The sequence below is a fragment of the Nycticebus coucang genome, chromosome 3 (genome assembly GCF_027406575.1).
Source record: "Nycticebus coucang isolate mNycCou1 chromosome 3, mNycCou1.pri, whole genome shotgun sequence".
In the NCBI taxonomy this organism is placed as follows: domain Eukaryota; kingdom Metazoa; phylum Chordata; class Mammalia; order Primates; family Lorisidae; genus Nycticebus; species Nycticebus coucang.
The window spans coordinates 132300889-132321808 of NC_069782.1; the positions used below are offsets into that span (position 1 = coordinate 132300889).

Consider the following 20920-nt stretch of genomic DNA (forward strand, 5'->3'; position numbering starts at 1 on the left):
TCACTTAATGTAAAGTGGATTAAAAACAGGATCTAAAACTGTGTACGTTAAGATTATAGTTGTAGTTTTGTGTGTACGCACACACAAGTATACCCAGGCAAACATGCCTGGGTATAGCACTGGAGGGGGATGCTCACCAGTTGCTTAGAATTGTTATCTGAGTAGTTGGTTTACAGGTTGTTCTTATTTTCTTTATCTTTTTCTGTATTTTCCTAAATTTCTACAGTGTACTATCTAACTACACAAAAGTCACAATCTAATACAGATTCTTCATTCTTTACAATCTTACATCTATAGCTTCTTTACATTCTTCATATAAAACATACAATTTAGAAATGCAATTTTAACTTATTCTGCTAATTCTGATATTGTTCCTCATTTAAGAACCACAAATTAAAACAAAATGTTATCCTCCTCTGCCTCTAAACTATCATCAAGTCCAGTTTGAGGATAGCATTCTTTAAGTCAGTGATTTTTGGTTTTATTTTAAATAAAATTGCTATGTTTGTCAATACTGTTCGATACTACCTTTTTTTTTTTTTTTTTTTTAAGTATTAGCAAGTTGGAGTGCATGTTGATGTGTGCACACGCCTTGCTTTTATTCCAAGTCTCGGCCTTCTTTGTTGCCTGAATTTCTCTGGGCAGTTGTGTGTGGGAGAGTGGGGTATAGCACACCATGTCTGCACCCGGCACTAACCCACACCTGGCGCTTCCTGACCTTGGCTTCTTCCTTTGGCTGTTTTTGGGCAGTCAGATTGTTGTGGCTTGTTGAGGGGCAGCCTGGCACTCAGGGACCCTGTTTCTGATTGATTTTCATGTTCATCAGTCAGAAAATTTAGGATATTTTGATGAGGACTGAAGTCAATGACAGGTCGAAAAGAAGAGCTTTAAAAGGAAGAAATAGGAGAATTTGGCATTTTCTAATTTCTCCCAGGTAATGTGTCCCCAGCGGATCTCCAAATGGAAGTCTCGTTCATCCATATTATGTCACTTTGATACCAAGCATTCTTATTATCTAAACACCTTAATTACTAGTATGCTCTTTTCTATCCATTTGAAGTGTAATATCAAGTTGTGTTTGTATCTATAGAAGTAGAAGCATTTAGCCCATCCCAGATGTCAGAGAAGATCCTTCTCAGGCTGCTAAAGCACCCCAATGTCATCCAGGAGCTGAAGTATGATGAGAAGAACAAGAAAGCACCAGAGTACTACCTCTACCAGCGCAACAAACCCGTAGACTACTTCGTCCTCATTTTGCAGGTCAGGAGAATTATTCTTCAGTTGTTGCTTTCATTGAGTTGCTCCCCTTTGCAGTTCTGAGGAAGCGTGGTGCATGTGAAAGGGCTGTCAAGGTTTATTTACTTTGTGTATAAGGGGTACCCTTGTGCATGGGAGAATCTGGTCTCCCTGTCTTCCTATCTTCCTTTCTGTAAAGTAATTCTACAGGGTGTCCCAAAAGTCACTCCTGAAGTTGCCATACAGAGGGAAAATGGGAAAGTTTAGCTAAATGTACCTTTAGTTACAAAATATTCATTACATAATTTTACAAAATATTCTCTACGTGTTGACTGTCTCTTTGTAATGTAAATGTCATCAGTTACTTTAATTTACAGCACTGAAAGGCACTTATTGATTGGGGAGGTGTTGAGTCAAATGAAGAATTGTTGGTATCTTCCAAAGAGTTTGGGAAAATGCCTGTATGTGTCCAAACCGTGGTGGGTGTTTGCAATTTAAGTGTTATGAATTCCTTGGGGTTTTTAATCATCTTTTCTTCTATCGCTCTTTAGGACTTAGTCTTACACAACTTTGTAGAGATATCTTAGTAACTCTTCTGTTAACACGGTCAAAATACTTTTATTGCTGTTTTTATTCCTGGTTTACTCACCAGAATGTTTTACAGAGGAACTGATAAGATAATCACAGCCTCTCAGAGCAGTGGTAACCAATTCCTTCTCACTGTAACACAATCTGCTGTATAAGTTGGGAAGGTCAGTTCATTCTGAACCCTCTTTGAGGGGCGTCAGTGCTCCAGTCAACAGGAGGCCTTGTTATATCACTGTTTTAATAGAGTTCTATCCTTGGCATGGAGGCCAAGGTAGGTATGATAAAGAGTAAAATGTTAGTTTTATTGACTTCGTATACCTTTTGATTGAAGAATTGCTCTAGCAAGAATATTAAAGGTGAGTTCTGTTGGCCCAGGGAAATGTGAGGAAATCTGAAAGTACCCTTAAACTTTCTCATAGTTCTTGGTGACTTCTTACATGTGAATGGGAGTTATTGTAATATTCTCACTCTGTCATCTGGGTGGAGTGTCTAAAGGAATGATTAGTACTTGATAGGCCCTGAAATTTACGTGAGTCTAGCAATACCCATTTGCCTAAATGAATTAGAAGTTTCTTTTTTGAAAAAAACTCTTACCAGATGTATAGATGTCATACTCTAGAAAGTGTGTGATCCCGTGTGCGACCCCATGTTTGGGCAGTATGGCGGTATCCGAAAGCAAGGCTAAGGAGCAGGAAAATGCCGTGGATTAACTGGTTACATGCCCACTTTCTTACAGTCTGAGAAATTTTCTGTTTGCAGGTTTACTGTTTCTTGTACTAACCCTAGTCATCTCAATAATTCCTGCCCCCTCCCCAGAAACTACAGAGTTTGGTGAAAATGATGGTCTTGCAGACTGTTTTCTGAAGGACAATAACAAAATGAGATACTGTCACACTGCCACACTAGCATGGCTACCATCCTTTACAAAGCCTCTTCCACCCTAAGATGTCACTAATCCACATTTCAGGTTATCGAGCATGTTCCTCTGCATTTCAAGAGCTTTAAATCAGAAGAAAGCAGCCACGTGGGTCCTCCCTCCCTGGCCTCAGTGCCAGTGAGATGCCTTCTTCTGCAGACTGTAGAAAAGATTCTTTAAGTGATGTTGAGACTATAATTATAAATAGAAACGCAGTTTTTAAGTTTGAACCCTAAATGAAATTCTAATTTATTCGAAGCAAACAATTGAAGTACACAATGTTGTAAGTTACTGTGTATATGCCTTCTACTACCTATACGTAAGAAATTTAACACTTCAAGTGTCATCTGCAGAAGTAGATGTTTAAACTAGTGTATATTGTGGGGTCAGTAAGGGTAATGACAGCACAAAAATCATGGGAAAAGGCCGGGCGAGGTGGCCCATGCCTGTAATCCCAGCTCTCCGGGAGTGTGAGGCAGGCAGATTGCTTGAGCTCAGGAGTTCAGGGCCAGCCTGAGCAAGAGCGAGACCCTGTCTCTACTAAAAATAGAAAAACTAGCCGGGAGATGTGGGAGCCTGAGGGAGCAAGAGAATAACTTAAGCCCAAGAGTTTGAGGTTGCTGTGGACTATAATAATGCCATGACACTCCACCCAGATGACAGAGTGAGACTCTATCTCAGAAAAAAGGAAAACAACTTTATTGGTTCCACATACCTTAAATAACTTAGTAAAATAGATATATATATATATAAGTGGAAATGGAGAGGAATTTTGATGGAAATGTGAAAAGAGCAAGCATACCAAGAAAAATTGGTTCATAACTACTAAAATAAAATTAACAGATTTAGAAAAGATTAAACATGAAAGCCAGGAAAATACACTTTTAATAAAGCTTATCTGACTCACAAAGCTCATCCCTGTAATACCAGGTGGAGGATCGCTTAAGGCTGTGTTCAAGACCAGCCTGGCAACATAGCAAGACCCCCTTCTGCAAAAAATAAAGAGATTAGCTGGGAGTGGTGATATGCACTTAATAGTCCCAGCTACTCCGAAGGCTGAATGAAACAGGAGGATCGCTTGAGCCTGGAGTTCAAGGTGAGCTGTGAGCTGTGATCATGCCACTGTGCTCTAACATAGGTGTCAGAATGAGACCCTATCTCTAAAACAAATGAATAAATAAAAAATCCAACCAGCCTGAGCACTAGAGAGCGAGCCCTTCTCTACAAAAAAATAGAAAACTTAGCTAGGCACAGTGATGACACCTCCCACTCACTTGGGAGGCTAAGGCAGAAGGATCACTTGAGCCCAGGAGTATGACTTCGCGGTGAGCTATGTTGATGCCACTGCACTCCATCCGAGGCAACAGAGCAAGACCCTCTCTCAAAAATAAAAGCAAAATAACCACATACATAGATATAATGAAATTTAGAAATAAATACATAATTGCAAAGTACTAAGCCACACTAAAATTATGATTCTTTTACATAAGTTTATATGTAAGGCACAGAACACAGTATATAATGGGCTCCTATTTGTGTAAAAGGAAAAAAACCTATTTTTCTTTTATACAAACATATAGACTGTGTATCAAAATTTTCTGTAAGGTTACTCAAAAAACTGGTTAACAGTGGTTTGTTCTAAGGAGGAGATTTGGAGGGCTGGGAATGGAGTCTGACTTCCTCTCCCTCGTCTGCCTTTTACTTTCCTAATTAATATATATATTTTTTTTTTTTTTTTTTTTTTTAGAGACAGAGTCTCACTGTACCGCCCTTGGTAGAGTGCCGTGGCGTCACACGGCTCACAGCAACCTCTAACTCTTGGGCTTACGCGATTCTCTTGCCTCAGCCTCCCGAGTAGCTGGGACTACAGGCGCCCGCCACAACGCCCGGCTATTTTTTTTTTTTGTTGTTGTTGTTGCAGTTTGGCCGGGGCCGGGTTTGAACCCGCCACCCTCGGCATATGGGGCCGGCGCCCTACTCACTGAGCCACAGGCGCCGCCCTAATTAATATATTTTTTAATTTCTCCCTCGTCTGACTTCCTTACCGTGTGCATGTACTGCCTATCTAAATAATCATGTAAAAAAAGAATTAATAGCAAAATAAAAATCCTAAATAGCAACTGAATTAGGGAACATATAATATCACAAAATGTATAGTATACATAAAAGCCTATTAAGGGCTGTGCCTGTGGCTAAAAGAGTAGGGTGCTGGCCCCATATACTGGAGGTGGCAGGTTCAAACCAAGTTTTCAGAAATTTTAATCCGCCGTGCACTTAAATAAGAAAAATATAGAGAATTATAATTATCTAGAAAAAGAGCAAAGAACAAACTAAAAAAGAACAAATAATAAAAATCGTCATAAAAATAAATTTGAGTGCTGAGCTCTGTGGTATGTGCCTGTAGCCCAGCTACTTAGGAGGTTGAGGTGGGAGGATTGCTTGAGGCCAGGAGTTCAAGACTAGGCTGGGCAACATAGCAAGATCCTCTCTTCTAAAAGATAAAATGAAAAAAATCAAAAGGTCTTACAACCCACAAATATAATCAAGATTTGGTTCTTTTAAAATGTAAACAAGGCCAACATTCTATTGGCATAATTAATATGATAGAAAAAGCAACTAGAACTAAGGATTTTCCAGGAAAAAATTCAAACTTTAAAGAACTCATAATTTTTATACTATAAAGAGAGAACAAGTTGGGATGATAGTTCCATTCTTTAAGGCTAATAGGCTAATACAGGCTTATGCCTAAAATCTGTTAGTGTTATGGGCAAGTCTTACCTGTCAACATTGATGTGAAATTTCTAAATAAAAAGGTAGCAGAAAAGCAACAACATACCCAAAGAGTTATCCATTGTGATTGTGACTGAATTGGGTTTGTTTTAGGAATGCAGGGCTAGTTTAATACAAGAACACAAAATCAAAATATATTAGGAAAGTAAAAAAAACCCGTTATGCTTATATCAATAGATGTCAGAAAGGCAATTGACAAAGTTAAATGCCCATTCTTGATTTTCGAAAGCACACAAGCTAGGCACAGTGGCATGTGCCTATAGTCCCAGCTATTGTGGAAGGATTGGCTAAGCCCAGGAGTTCAAGACCAGCCTGGGCAACATAGTGAGACTCTCCCATCTCTAAAAAAAGAAGTAACTATATCTGTAAACTATAAATCTCACATCTAAAGAAATCCTTGTTTACAAAGCTATCTATGCAAATATTATAGCAAATCTATTAATTGTAAAATAGTAGAATTAGTTCATATGGCCCCCTAATCAAAGTTCGGTGTGATAATATGAGGGATCATTATGAAGTAAAGGAGGAAATGGGATGCATATAGTAAATAATGTCGAGTGTTAATAAAGTGTGTGCACAGTAAACCATTTTCCTAATAACAATAGAGAAACAGACCACTGTCTAATTTATACAGTTAGTGTTTTGCAATGAAGGATTTATTGGTCCTTTGGGGGGTAAGATACCTAAGAAATAAAAAGTAGCAATTGTTCTTCCACAGGACAGACGATTTAATAAATATAATATTTAAGAAGTATGTAAGGAAATACATTAAACTATAAGAAAAACAAAATGAATACCTATTTTCTTTGCCAATTACATGATCAACAGAAAGGAATATAGTTTTTTTTTCCTGGAGTTAATTTTTCTTGATTTCACGCCTCAAGATTGTTTCTCACCACCACCCCCCCCCCCACACACACACACACTTTTTATAGAGCTTCTGGCATGTAGTCAAAGGGACTTTGCCCTTTAGAGTGGACTCAATCCTTGTGGAGATGGCAGGTAGCATCTTTAGAGTTCATACAGTTCTTGATAATACTTCCTAATGTTGTTTCACCTACTGTTGGAAAAACAATTTGAGCCTTCAGTGCAAAACCTTGTCACAGATCTTGACTTGCATGGTCTGTTTGTCCTAGTATAATAATGGATCCTTAATCTTAAGTATAGATAATACAGCTATTTTATTTAATTAATTAATTAATTTTTGAGAAAGAGTCTCATTTTGTTGACCTCAGGTGATTCTCTTGCTGCAGCCCCCCAAGTAGCTTGGAGTACAGGCACCCGCCATAACACCAGACTGTTTTTTAGATAAGGTGTCTCGCTCTGGCTCAGGCTGGTCTCGAACCTATGAGCTCAGGCTATGCACCTGCCTCAGCCTCCCAAAGTGCTAGGGCTACAGGCGTGAGCCACCATGCCCAGCCTTTAATGTATCCCTTTTAAAGAAAGGACAATCAGCATTGGACAATGCTTGGACAATCAGCATTGAACCTATTTTTTTTTAAATTACTCAAAGTATGAGTCAATATAAAACTAAGCATAAGCACCTTTTGCTTAGAGGTCTCATATGCAACTATAAACCAAAACTAAATTTTGAATTAATCTACTGTTCAGCTGATTCATAAACCACCACTCCTCTCTGGACTGTAGCAGGGGTGCTGCATGTGGGCTACACCTGGGCCTCGGTGCCGGGGTGGCCGAGCCCTGGCCTTGCTGAGTGTGAGCTACCTTGAATGTTGGTGCAGTGTGCTGTGCTGTCATTTGGCCTCCGGTGGCTATAACTCGATTGCATGGTAAGTCCCTCTCTGTTCCCTGTGCTTTTAATGTGCTCAGGGCTCCCCTGGGACCTTGCTAAAATGCAGCTCCTGCTTTAGTAGGTCTGGGTTGGAGTCTGAGGTGCTGCATTTCTGACAAGCTCCCAGTTGACAGAGCAGCAGCGCTTAACCAAGCTGATCCAAGCAGCAAAAGTTGGCACTAGGGGGATTGAACACTCACCCAAGTGCTGGCACTGACATCTGGTGGTAGAACTCAGAGGATGGTCAACCAACTGATGCAAAATGTGCGTAAACTATCAAAATCTTGACAAAATGAACAGTTATTCAGCAAACTTGCAGAATCTGGGGACTCCATCGCGGACTCTAGTTGAAACCATTGCTGGAGAGTATTGAATGCCAGCATCATGCCAGCCCACCAGCAGGGGTCTTTGGTGCTGTTGCCCCTTCTGTTTTCACAGAGACTGCAGGGAAACACATCCAGTGTTTGTGGCCCTGACATCTTGATACCTCCTTCCAGGTGTCAAAGCCTTCAATACTCTGTAATGATGATTTTAAAAGCAAAACAAAATAAAACTCCACTTCAGAGTGAGCAAGAGACCGAATAACTGCTCGGGATATGCTGTGCGAGGGCTTCTCCCCAGCATACCCTGATCCCTTGGTGTTTACACCACTGTGGTTGTACCATGTTAACTAGGATTGTGTAGGATTCGCTGCAAGGAATGGAAGACAGGAGCCATTTAGTTCTTTGTGGACAGTCAGGAACTTTGAGGTTATCTAATACCTTTGTCCTAAGGTAAGTAGGATCCTGTGATGGAAATGCACTCGGGAAGCCAACTTTGCTTGGTCCAGTGAGGCCTTCTTCCTAATTTGTCAGTTTACAAGCACGAGGCCCTCATTCCTTCTGGGAATACATGGAGCCCATCGTGTCCTGCTCCTGATTTACGTGATATACTAGAATAAATTTATGAACATTCCTTAAGTAAAATCAGTATGTGGCTCCCTTATATGGAAAAAGTTGTCATCTGAGATGATGCCGAATGGATTTTCAGCCAGGTAAGCTCATCCTCATGAGGATGGCCCTAGTTTGCGTCCTGGTAGGGCTATTTGAAAATGATCACTTTTTTGAACCACTAACACACATAAATGAATAAAAGATGTGTTTATTGGATGTTTCTAAAACTTGCCTGCCAAGTTTAGCTCCTAGAGAGAGGGCCATAGTGATAGGCAGTTCTTAACACTTTTAGAATTATAGAATCATAAAATGTCAGAACCGAAAGAACTCTGGGGATCCTTTAATCTATTAAAATTTTATAAGTGAAATAAAATTAATATATAAGAGAAAGACAGTTGCAATGAGTTTTTCATAAAGTTGTATGTATTTAGTTTGAAGACCTGTTATTCTGAAATTATATATTTTCTAATTTGAGAGGTTAAAATGTCTGCTCTCTTGTGAAATGATGATAGCAATAGATAGCTGTGTTTTTAAAAATATTTTTATTTTATGCAATAAAAATTTGGCAGCCCTATGTCTGTCCCCAGTTTGGGAATAGAGGTACATTTTACTGGCTCTGAGACTCCAGAAGCCTAGGAGTTGCTGACCTAGTGTATCTACCCTGGAGCCTGAGGCATGTTGAATAGGCTAATCCTCCCCTGCCCGGGGTCCTGTCCTTAAGGTCAGAGGAGGCATTAGCTGAAATGGCTATGGTCTAGAGCTTTGACCTTCTCTGCAGCTGTTCTGGTCTAATTAGCAGACTCACAGCCACTATGCCTTGAGGGCTTCTGGAGAGGCCAGAGCACACCGTGTTTCCAGACAATCTTGAGGCAATAATTCCCAGACTTTGCTGTGCTAGAGTCATCTGGAGAGCTCTAAACATACTAATGCCAGGCTGGGTGCAGTGGCTCACGTCTGTAATCCTAGCACTCTGGGAGGCTGAGGTGGGTGGATTGCCTGAGCTCACAGGTTTGAAACCAGCCTGAGCCGAAGTGAGACCCCCATCTCTAAAAATAGCCTAGCGTTGTGGTAGGCACCTATAGTCCCAGCTACTGGGGAGGCTGAGGTAAGAGGTTTGAGCTTGCTGTGAGCTATGACACCAGGGTACTCTACCCACGATGAGTAGAGTGACTCTGTCTCAAAAAAAAAAAATCCTAATGCCAAGTTGCCCCCCAAACTAGTTAAATCAGAATGCCTAAAAGTGGGAGCAGGACATCAGTATTTGGGAATGTCTACCCCTGGGATTGTGAGGCAGAGCTTCTGAGCTCAGAGAAGCAGTCCCTTGAGCAGCTTCTCCCTCAGGAGCAAGGTGTTATTTCCAGCTTTATTTTGGTAATGACTATTGCCCTGCAGGTTCTAAGAGTTTATCACAAAAGAACTGTGAGTTGACACCCATTTGCAGGGACATAGACACAAAAAGCCCCGTAACTTGTACAAAAAACCATCCTCATCAGATCAACTGGAGCTCCACAGAGATGGAGCCATTCCCAGGCTCTGTTGCATTTGAGCCTTCCTTATGGTTTTCTGTGTACAAGGTCAGGTTCAGAGAAGGTCATGCAGCTGCCCTTGATAGTACAAAGACATTTCGGATAGCATATACATGCATATTAACTATCTTACGAAAAATCAAAGATTAGTCCGGGAAAAAACAGGCAAGTAACTGGGAAGATACATGTTATTGGACACTTCCATTTCTAACGCCGTGTCCCTGAATGTCATCTCTCTTCGTTTCTCTCCCCCACCCCGCCTTCTCGGAGTTGGTCTCTCTGCCTCTTTCTCTCCTGCCAACCTGTGGCTCTTGACCCTCCGTTGCGCTTCTCCCTTCTCCCTCCATGCTGATTTTAATTGTGCCAAGTCCTGTCCCAAGTCGCCTTCACTCACCTTGGTGCTGTGTCCCTCATTGGCCAGGAGGACGTCCCCATGCCTGCCCTGCCCCCCACCTGCCCCACCTTCCCCTGCAGTCTGATCTCCCTTCCCTGTGGGGAGGAAAATGCCCCCTCATCAGTAATGTCGCTCTCTCCACTGACTGCCCTTTATTACCGACTGCCCCTCTCTCCTGGCTTTCTGTCCGTGTTTGGTTCCACCGTGGTTTCTGTTTGTCCCCTGCTCTCTGTCACCGGCTGCAGTTTGGTCCTTTTTTCTTTGTGTGTGTTTTTTTGTTTTTTGTTTTTTTTGCAGTTTTTGGCTGGGGCTGGGTTTGAACCTGCCACCTCTGGCATATGGGGCTGGCGCCCTACTCCTTTGAGCCACAGGTGCCGCCCTTTTCTTTGTGTTTAGTCTCTCCTACTCCCAGGGCTCCATCTCCAGTCTGACCTTTATCCCACCTTTGTTCTTCCATCTCAGGCTTTTTGAGCTGCTTCAAAAGGCCCTTTCCTGACCGCTCAGTCTCCTCTCAGGGTGTTCCTGTCCAAGCCCCTCGGAGCAAACCTCTGTTTGTTGTGGAGTGGACTCCCTGTCACCCCCTTACGTTTCTTTCTCCCTGGTGGTTTCACTATATATGTCAATCTCTTATCCATAGCTCCTCTTGTGGCAGCGACTTTCCAGTCCTGAGGTTCCCCACTGTGAGTCTGGACTCCTCTTCCTCAGCTCAGGACTTTGCCCCTACCCATCACCATTTAGGGGCTGCACAAGCTAACCTGGGCACCATCCCCAAACCAGTGCCTGGCCCAATGCCGTCCCCACCTTTCACTTTCCCTCACGCGGTTCCCTTCTCTTGGGTCAACCAAATCCTGCTCATCCTTAGATTTTTTTCCTTTCCGTGTAAAATTTGTCTTTATACAAGATCAGGAAAGAAATTGTTTTTCTTGAATGTTCTATGTTCTTATCGCCCTGTTTCTTCATGCAGAACTCTTGGCTATTGCCTATGTCGTTGGTTCGCATGTGCCCCCCACCTTCCCCAGCCCCCACTTCCCCAACTGCAAGCTCCTGGAGGGCAAGGCCAGCTCCTCTCCTCCCAGGCTCTAGCCCCTGCCGGCTCTGCCTGCACGTCCTAGGCCTGCTTGTTTGCAGGTTGTTTTTATCTTATGGGTGGAGTTTTTAATTTTTGTAGTGAGAGAGTTGGGGACTGGGAAAACCAATTTTTACTGAGTGAAAGAAAACCTAAAAGAGAAGCATCAGAGAAGATTCTGAAGAAAATATTTGAGAAAGGTCGTGTATAATCGGAAATACAGCACCACGTGATAAGGAGTGACTGAGCAACAGTGCCTCAGTGGCGGTAGAGTACAGCATGTTGATTAAGAGCCATATTGTATGGTGCCCCATGATGGCATTAATGAACACAGCTATGATTTAATAATTTTAAAAAAAGAGCTTGTTCTTTGATTACTAAATTTTTCTGATCCCCACTCTTCCGATTTATAAGATAATTGTGTCTACTTTGTGGAGTTGGGAGCATTGAAGGAGTAATTAAAACACCATGATATGTTAGCACAGTTCCTTTTCAATAAATGGTAGTATAATTTTTGTTTGTCCATTGCAAAGGCTGTGTCATAGAGGTAGCCTCTCACCTGAGAAGCAGTTGGAGGTAATGTGAACAAGAGCCTTCGTGACCCTTAACTTGAAAATCTAGAAGCAAAACTCACTTATGAGACTATTTCATTAGCCCAGAAAATGCGTGTTGAGCACCTATCATGAAAGAATTCTAATGGACCCTGGGTCTTGGGATGAATAAGACACACGCAATCTGTCCCAAAAGAATGGACATAGGAGAAGAAGGTACAGACAAGTTAGAGAAGGGGAAAGCCTTAAGGGAGGAGAGAAATTTGCTGTGATGGAAGGAGACTTTCTGACTTTTCTAAGACGGGAGAAAGTCCCAGGGTGCTAAAGTGCCCCTGGGGTGACGAGACAAGGCATTGGGCTGCAAGGGCTCTGCTCGGTAGATCAGGACACCGTGCTGGAGAGGCAGGAGTGGGTTCTGCCCCACCCCTGCCTCTGCAGGACAGCTTGGGCACCTGTCACTGAATGCGGCCTCCGTGCGGAGACAACGAAGCAAGAGCGCCATCTCTGATTGCTAGAGGGTTCTTGAAGCAGCTAAGCCCTAGGATGTTGGGAAGATACTAAATGGACTCAGAAATTAAACATCACCGTTATCGTGTCACCTCCGGGTGTGTAGCCAAAGCCAGTTTTCCTATTACAGTATCCCACTCCTCTAATGGGAAGGATTATCCAAAGCTTTGCTCCCTCGGGTTTGCTGGGAGAGGAATTGAGGCAAAACTCTGAGGAAGAACCGGATTTTGTAGTGTGTGCAAATGGATTCCTGCAACTGGACTGAAAATATGTGCTTTGCTTTGCAGGGGAAGGTGGAGGTAGAAGCGGGGAAGGAAGGTATGAAGTTCGAAGCGAGCGCCTTCTCCTACTACGGCGCCGTGGCCCTGACGGCCTCTCCAGGTGCGTTGTCTCTGTGCCCTCCGGCTGACCTTGTCTATTTACTTTCTGAACTTTTTATTGAGTATATCATGTATGCAGACTGTACAGATCATAAGTCTGTACTTCGTGAATTTTCATAGACTGAACACACCTGTGTGAAGCAGCACCCAAGCGGAGACAGAACACCACAAACCCCTGAAGTCCCATCCCACTAGCTCCGAGTCACTGTCCCCTGGAGTAACCACTCTCTGGACGTCTCAGCATAGACTGGTTTTGCCTAGTTTTAAACATTTTGTAACTGAAAGTGCGCAGTAGGGATTTTATTGCGTTTGGCTTCTTTCGCTCCATGTTGTGCTCGTCGTGTTCACCTGTGTTGTGACTACACTCTTTCTTGTCATTGCTGTGCATAATGTTCCATTGTGTGACTGTACGGTGACATGCTTATCTTTTTGTGGAAGATAGAAATCGGGGTGGTTTCCTGCTTGGGGCTACACCGAACGGTGTGGCTATGAACATGCTTGCACGTGTCTTTTGGTGCACGTGTGTGTGTGTGTGTGTCTCTGCTGGGTGCAGAATATCCAGGAGTGAAATTGCTGGGCTTGGGGCATGTGCAGCTCCAGCTTTGGGAGGGTCTGCAGGTTCCCAGAGTGTACGATCCTACGGTACTATGAGGGTTCCAGTTGCTCTGCAGCCAGCACTCAGTGGTGCTGAGACTTTAAAGTGTTAGCTATTCGGGAAGTTTTAATTTGTGTTTCCTGAGGGTGAATGAGGCTGTTCCTGTGGCCTTCTCGTTTAGAGAGCTGGTTACTCGAGACGGTCAGACACGAGAGTGGCTGTGCTGTGGGACTGACTGCATTCTCTGAGCACAGTATTCCAAGCTGCCGTCAGGAGGGGTGTGTCCTAGAAGGACCTGAACACACATGGGTGCTGGTGTCCTTGCTCGCTTGAGGCAGGCCCAAATGGTCTCTCTGTGCCTTGCTTGCTCTTCCGCGGGCCCTGCTGGCCCCTTTACCCTTGCAGGAGCCCTGCAGGCCGGCCGCGGTGCCGGAGTGCCACCTTGTGGCAAAGAGGCCAAATGATGTTCGGCACTAGAAAATTTTTAGAAACCTCAAACCCAAAACCAGCCCATCCTAAAAGAAGGCTGTCTCTTCTGAAAACCAGTCTTACAAGAGGAGGAGATACTGCCAGACCAGTCTGTTTTTGGACACTGCTGACTGTACCATCCCACAGTCTCAGGAACCCAAGGATGTTACATTTAGAAATCTGTGAGACAAGAATGCTCTTCTGTTTCCAAACTTCCTGTGCCCCAGACATGTCTTCTCACTATCCTGATGCAGAATTTTGAGCCCAGTGGGCGCAGTATCCCCATTGCCAACTGCTGGCCAGCAGCCAGTGTGACCCTACTTAATTAGTAGGTTTCTGTTATAAACTTGAACATGATCTCTGTTTTCACTGCTCGGGGGTAGAGAGAGCAGTTCTTAACCGGCTATGAGAAGACCAGGGTTGCGGCCTCAGTTCTGTCACATACGGGTTATGTGACAGCAAGACATAATGGTTTCCTCATTATGAAAAGGATATAATATTACCTCATGTGATGGTTAGAGAACCAGAAATGCAGTGATGCTCACACAAGTGCTTTGCAACCTTTAAATCGTTAGAGGAAATGTTGGCATGACAGAAAGGTGGTTAAACTGTGACTACTTTTGGTAACCCACCTCAGATTAGCCCCAGGTTAGCAGAACCAGATTGAAAAGGTGGCTTTGAAAGGAAGGTTAAAAGGGTAAGTTGTACATATTTATTGATAACTGGTTCTTGAAACCTAAATATTAGCCCAGTTCATATTGAACTATAATAAAGGACTTATTCAGAAAGGCAAGGCATGGTGGTGCACACCTATAACCTTAGCACTTTGGGAGGCCGAGGCAGGAGGATCACTTGAGACCAAGAGTTTGAGACTAGCCTGGGCAATAGCAAGGCTATTAAAAAGTAGCCTTGTCTCTATAAAAATACAAAAATTAAAGAAAAGAAAGGGAAATGAAGGTTACTGAAAGAAAGCCTGAGCGCAGCTTACTCTCCTACTTTGGAAAAGCTGAAAATGAAGGGGAATTTCATTAATGGAATCCTATTTATCTGAAAGGCTGGTGTATTTTACTTAACTTTACAACTAGGATTCTGGATTTTGTATATTCGTTGAGAGTCATAAAGTTTCTATATATTGATGTTATTTGACTGGAAAAAACCTACAGTAATTGGTTCTCAGGACCTGCCCAGAAAGCATGACTTCTGCCCAACACTGCATGTTCCTGGAAGTCCTCAGTCCTCTGGAGCCACTGCCCCTTGCCTGATGAGTAAGCAGTGGTGAGGATGACTTTGGCCTGCCATTCTCAGGAAACCAGTGTATGCGTTCTTTATTTACTTTCCTCTATTTTGACATTTCAAAGCATTCCAAAGCAATTCAGAGTGTCAGGTTAAAATTATAATGAGACAAATTGCCACAGATGGGGCGCTGTAGGCTGTGTAGTGAATGAGTGTTAGGGTGCAGGTACCAGCGGCTTGGGTCACACTCTTATGGCAGTTGGTTAATTGAGCTCCCCTTTTGTGTTTTAAATCCTGAAGACTAGCACGTTTGGAACTATAAACCCCAATTGGTTATTAATGGCTTAAGAGATTTCTAGGTTAGTAAGAAGCTGTGGATTGGATTTCTCCTAATTTCGGCCTCCCTGTTATTCCTCTTCCTGAAAAGCAATATGTGTTCCTTTTTGTTTATATGACATTACATGGGCTTTTGCATTTCTGGAATTGAATGCTCATTGGTAGAACAAGTATCTACTGTCCCTTGATTACAGAGATCTCCTTTCTTGCCTTTTGATACGGTCTCACCCTGTTTTTCTCCATTTTTCAGTTCCTTTGTCCCTGTCTCGTACCTTTGTTGTCAGCAGAACAGAGTTGTTAGCAGCAGGTTCTCCAGGTAATTCTGCATGTTTCCTTTCCATAATTCTCCTCATTGCCTCCCCTGGGCCCCTTAAACACCTGGCTGGCCAGGTCTGCTCCTTCTATCCGGACATGGCTGTGTTCAGTTTTCCTTTGAGTGCTGAGCCTCTAAGGTTCTGTGACTTCACTAGTGAGCTTGCCAGGAAAGGATAAGCCACAGCAGGTGTAGAAACCCACCTGGAAGCCTGAACAGGACGTGAGCAGTGATGAAACGTGGAAAGGGGGAATGGCTCCGACATGGATCATTGATGCTCCCTGCCTTTCCTACATGCACTGCTGACCTTGAATTTTCAGGTCAGCAAAATGGGGCTGCTTTTAGTTCCTACTCTGCCTTCAGTAAGTCATGGTGCATGGAGTTTGCAGAGGCCCTCACAGCCTCAAACCTGAGGATGCTTCTGTAGAACACCCTTGGCCAAAAGCCTAAAAGCCTATGAACTTTTCTTGGTAAGCAAGAAAAGTACCCTGTCCACAAAGGCCCACACCATTCCTGTTTCGAGGTCCTTTTTCCAACATGCATGTGAACAGGGGCGTGGGTTTCTGCTGTGTGTCAGGCAGGTACCCTGCTTCCCCCTGTCCCCTTGCCTTTGTTGTGAAGCGGGTACTGTCACATTCCTGACAGCTGCGGCTTACCTCCCTCCAGGAGAGTCCAGCTGTGTCTTGCTAAAGTCCAGCCATGAGAAGGAAGGGAAAATGCTTAATCTTTCTTTAATTAAAATTGCTGGACTCTCTCATTTGGTAGCCAACTTTTCTGTATTTATTTTTTTCCATACAGCTTATATTTTTAAATCTGACTGAAATGTGAATTTCATAATGCAGCTTCAGCAAAATCTAAAATGCTGATGTTTGGTGAAGAGAGAAGCTGATGTTTCCACAAATATTTGTTCTTAAAAAGCTTGGGCTATTTGGGGTAAGATTTGATTCATAGAGCTATCTGAATCAAACTAGCAGCAGAATATACGTGTGTGTACGTGTGTGTACGTGTGTGCATGTACACATACGCATATGTATATACATTTGTGTTTTTCACCCCATTTTATTTGCTTGCCGCTGCTACCTATTAAAAATGTTACAGGGATGAAAAACTACCTATGGGGTGTAAATGTATACTATTTGGGCGATCGGTACAAAAACCCAGATTTCACCACTCTATATACATGTACTGCAATCCAACTTGTACCTCCTAATTCTATTAAAATTGTATAAAGGGCCGGGTGTAGTGGCTCACACCTGTAATTCCAGTACTCTTGGAGGCCAAGGTGGGTGGATTGTCTGAGCTCACAGGTTTGAGACCAGCCTGCGCAAGAGTGAGACCCTATCTCTAAAAATAGCTGGGCGGTGTGGCAGGTGCCTATAGTCCCGGCTACTCGGGAGGCTAAAGTAAGATCAAGGTTGCTTTCAGCTATGATGCCACAGCGCTCTACCAAGGGCATCAGTGAGACTCTGTCTCAAAAAAAAGAAAAATATTTTATAAAGGAATAAAAATGTCACAGATGCTAAAGTAGAGAGTGATTTTGATGAAGGTGATAGCAATGTCATTTGCATTTTACTTTTTCTGTAAAACTTAGAGATTTCTTAGCTCTGCCCACTTTGATCTAGTCATAGGAAAGTCAATTTCATAGCTCCAGGCCTTCAGGGATGCTGACATTGCAATAATATGATGTCCAATAAGTAGGTGTCCGACTAAACCAGCGATTTCCAGCCTCTTCCAGAAGGAGCCTTTTGGTTCTCAGGAAAGCAGCAGAAGCTAGGAATGTTTCTTTCTTTTTTTTTTTTTTTTTTTGTAGAGACAGAGTTTCACTTTGTCGCCCTTGATAGAGTGCTGTGGCATCACAGCTCACAATAACCTCCAGCTCTTGGCCTTAAGCGATTCTCTTGCCTCAGCCTCCCGAGTAGCTGGGACTACAGGCACCTGCCACAACGCCCGGCTATTTTTTGGTTGCAGTTTGGCCGGGGCGGGTTTGAACCCACCACCCTCGGTATATGGGGCCAGTACCTTACCGACTGAGCCACAGGCGCCGCCCCAGGAATGTTTCTTTATAGTATCTTCTAGATTACTGCCCAAAAGAAAGGGTTCCTAGGTCAGATGGCTAAAATAAGCCAAAACAGAAAGCAGAAAGAGAACAATTTTGAGAAGGCAGAAGAAAAATCAAACTGAAATTTTTTTCTTTTCTTTTCTCGTTTTAAATTTTATATTTATATAAGGGTATGTACAATTAGGTTATGTTGTTTGCATTTGTTAGGGAACATCCAAGTTGTAGTTGAGTCCTTCACCCAGGAGGTGTGCCATATACCCCTATATTGTACCTGTTTGGTGGGAACTTACTGAGCCCCCTTCTCTCCTCCCCACTTAACTTTAATTGTGGTTGTCTCTCCTTTGGGCCTGTAGTTGTTCATCTACTTGATTCAAATTAGCATTGAGTACATGGGGTGGTTGCTTTTCCATTCTTGAGATATCTACTAAGGAGAATATTCTTTAAATCTATCTAGATTAATACAAAAGATGTATTCTTTAAATCTATCCAGGTTAATACGAAAGATGTGAAGTCGCCATCTTTTTTGTGGCTGAACAGTATTCCATGGTATATATACCACAGTTTACTAATCCATCTGTGGGTTAATGGGCACTTGGGGTGTTTCCACATCTTTGCAATTATGGATTAAGCTATTATAAACATTCAAGTGCAGATGTCTTTATGATAAAATGATTTTTTTTTCTTCTAGGTAGATACATAGTAATGGGATTGTGGGACCAAACAGAAGGTCTACTTTTAGCTCTTTGAGGATTCTCCATACTTCTTTCCAAAAAGGCTGTACTGGTTTGCAAACCCCAAAATGAAAATTTTTTCCCATAATTATTGACATAAAGCTTTGGTGTGTAAATTTGGCAACAAAGCATGGCATGATCTGGGGCTCAGCTGTTTCACGGCTCCTCGTCCCTCTGACTGTAGGTTGATGTATTTGATTACAAGGGCTGCCCCAGAATTGCTAGGCATGTAGGTAATATGAGATATGTGGACTATATTACCTTTCTAAAATTCAAACATCTCTGGTCCCCAGGGCTTTAGATAAATGACATAGACTTGTACTATTTTTATCTTAATTATTACTGAGTTTGAGGCTGTCCACAGTGGCTCATGCTTGTAATCCTAACACTTTGGGAGGTTGAGGCAGGAATATTGCTCAAACCCTGGAGTTCGAGGCTGCAGTGAGCTATGATGACAACCATGCCTGGGACACGGAGCAAGACTCTGTCTCAAAAAAAAAAAAAAAAAGAGACTGAGTTTGAGGTTCTGGTAGTGAACTGAAGCTATGGCTTGGGTAGCTCTCCAGTCACACTGGTGCCTACTGAGCTATTGGAAAGCGTCCTGGAACACAGACTGTGTCCCAGCACCAGGGGATCCTGGAAGGGGAGGGTGAGAGAAAGCTGATTGTGAGTCCGGATAGTTAGGAAAACCAGAGAAATTGCCCTGAAATCCTCCTCAGGAGAAAATAACAAGAGACTCAGAGGTACTGCAGGTACCTCAGATGTGCACCTCCCACTACCTGGGGTCTGAGCCAGAAGCAAAGTACCCTTTCAGGGGTGTCCAACCTGCAGCCCCCAAGCTACATGGGGATTACAGGAGGATTTTTTTGCTTATCTGTCGGGTAGATATCACAAAAAGTATGCACAGACTTTTTTTTTCTCAGCCGTTTTTGTTAGTGTTTATGTATTTAATACGTGCCCCAACACAACTCTTTTGACGATGTGTAACAGAGAAGAAAAAAGATTGGGTACCCCAATCATAAACACCATTCAAAGGTGTCTGTGAAAAGGGTGATACGACTTGTGGCTAAAGCCCAGGGCTACTGTGGGATTCTTTGCTTTGAAGAACTGACCGACTTGTCGTCCTGGGTGAAGCCATAACAGGGTGGAAAGGCTTGGTCAGAAGGGGAGGCACATGGTGGCAAGGGCTGGGAGGAGGCTAAGGTGAAAAAACATAAGGAGCAAGTGCTCCCCGGCTCGCTCACCGGCTACTCACTGGGCGTCGGGTGATACGCTGAGCACTTCGCAGGTTATCTGACTCTTACCCCTTGCCAGGCCTTATGAGGTGTGTACCATTATCTGCATTTTACAGACAAGGAATCTGAAGCTTAGTGAAGTTGGGTCACGTGTTCAAAGTTCCATTCTGTTAAATATGCAACATCTGATAAATTATTAATTTGCCTTATTCTCTTAGAAGATGAGTGCATGGGAGAGGAACTGTGGAGTTCCTTTAATTTTAACTAACAATGGAAAATGAGTTCATAACATGACAATTGTAGGGAAGGCTGTCACATAAAAATTTCAGTAGAAAGTGAACTCATTGTCTAAGATTCCTAGAGTACTTGTTTTGTTCTGTGTTCCCCTGCTTTAAGGAGGACATTTACTGGGCAGTGGCAGGCCTGGATGTGTGGACAGAGCCTCTACCTTCCAGGACCTGGGTGCCATTATGCCAGAGTGGGTGGCAGGAAGGGGTCCACAGCCTGGTCCTGGGACCTCACATGCAGCCTAAAGTGCACCTGTGTCACCACATATGCTGAGAGGAGCCAAAGGCTCTGCCACCTTTGTTCATGGTTCTAATTGCCTTAGTTTTGAATCAAACAAAAATGAAGCCATGAGACTAAGGAAATCCTTTGCAGCTGGATCTAGTTAAAAATGAGCTGTGGTAGGAGGCAGAGCATGAAGGCTTATGGAGAAAGCAGCTCAAGAGAAAAGGATTACTGACAGGATCTAGTTTGAGGATAAGACATCAGTTTGAAGTGAGCCCTAAATTCTGCTAAAATTGAAGTAAGAAGAAACATCAAATTCATGGTGAAGCACGGGTGGAAGAATGGTGAAATCATTGAAGTCTACGGGGCCAGTGCCCCCAAGTGAGGGGACAACTCCGTTTAAGCTGAGACAGGCAATGGTGAAGATGAACTCACAGCAGTAGATCAACCACACCAGTTTCCAAGGAAAAAATTAATCTTGTTTCTGCCCTAATTGAAGAGGATGATTGATTAACAGCAGAAACAATAGCCAACACCATAGACATCTCAACTGGTTCAGCTTACACAATTCTAACTGAAAAATTCAGTTAGTTGAGCAAACTTTCCACTCAATAGGTGCCGAAACCATTGTACCCAGATCAGCTCCAGAGAGGAGCAGAGTTTTCAGTGATTATGTTTACACATATGGGATCGAGATTCTGAAAATTTTCCTTGAAGAACTATTACAACAGATGAAACACAGCTTTACCAGTATGATTCTAA

General features: G+C 43.0%; 1 protein-coding gene across 3 annotated transcripts in view; it reads left to right on the plus strand.

Moving 5' to 3' along the window:
* CNNM2 (cyclin and CBS domain divalent metal cation transport mediator 2) overlaps nucleotides 1–20920 on the plus strand; it is a 160334-nt gene that overhangs the window by 134162 nt on the left and 5252 nt on the right. Inside the window, exons 4-6 of one of the 3 annotated variants that reach the window (XM_053583035.1) lie at nucleotides 1091–1260; nucleotides 12586–12679; nucleotides 15561–15626. In XM_053583035.1, coding sequence (XP_053439010.1) covers nucleotides 1091–1260; nucleotides 12586–12679; nucleotides 15561–15626 — 330 coding nt within the window. Of the gene's footprint in view, nucleotides 1–1090; nucleotides 1261–12585; nucleotides 12680–15560; nucleotides 15627–20920 lie in introns of those variants that run through there. The other 2 variants (XM_053583037.1, XR_008378738.1) reach the window with 2 other exon arrangements.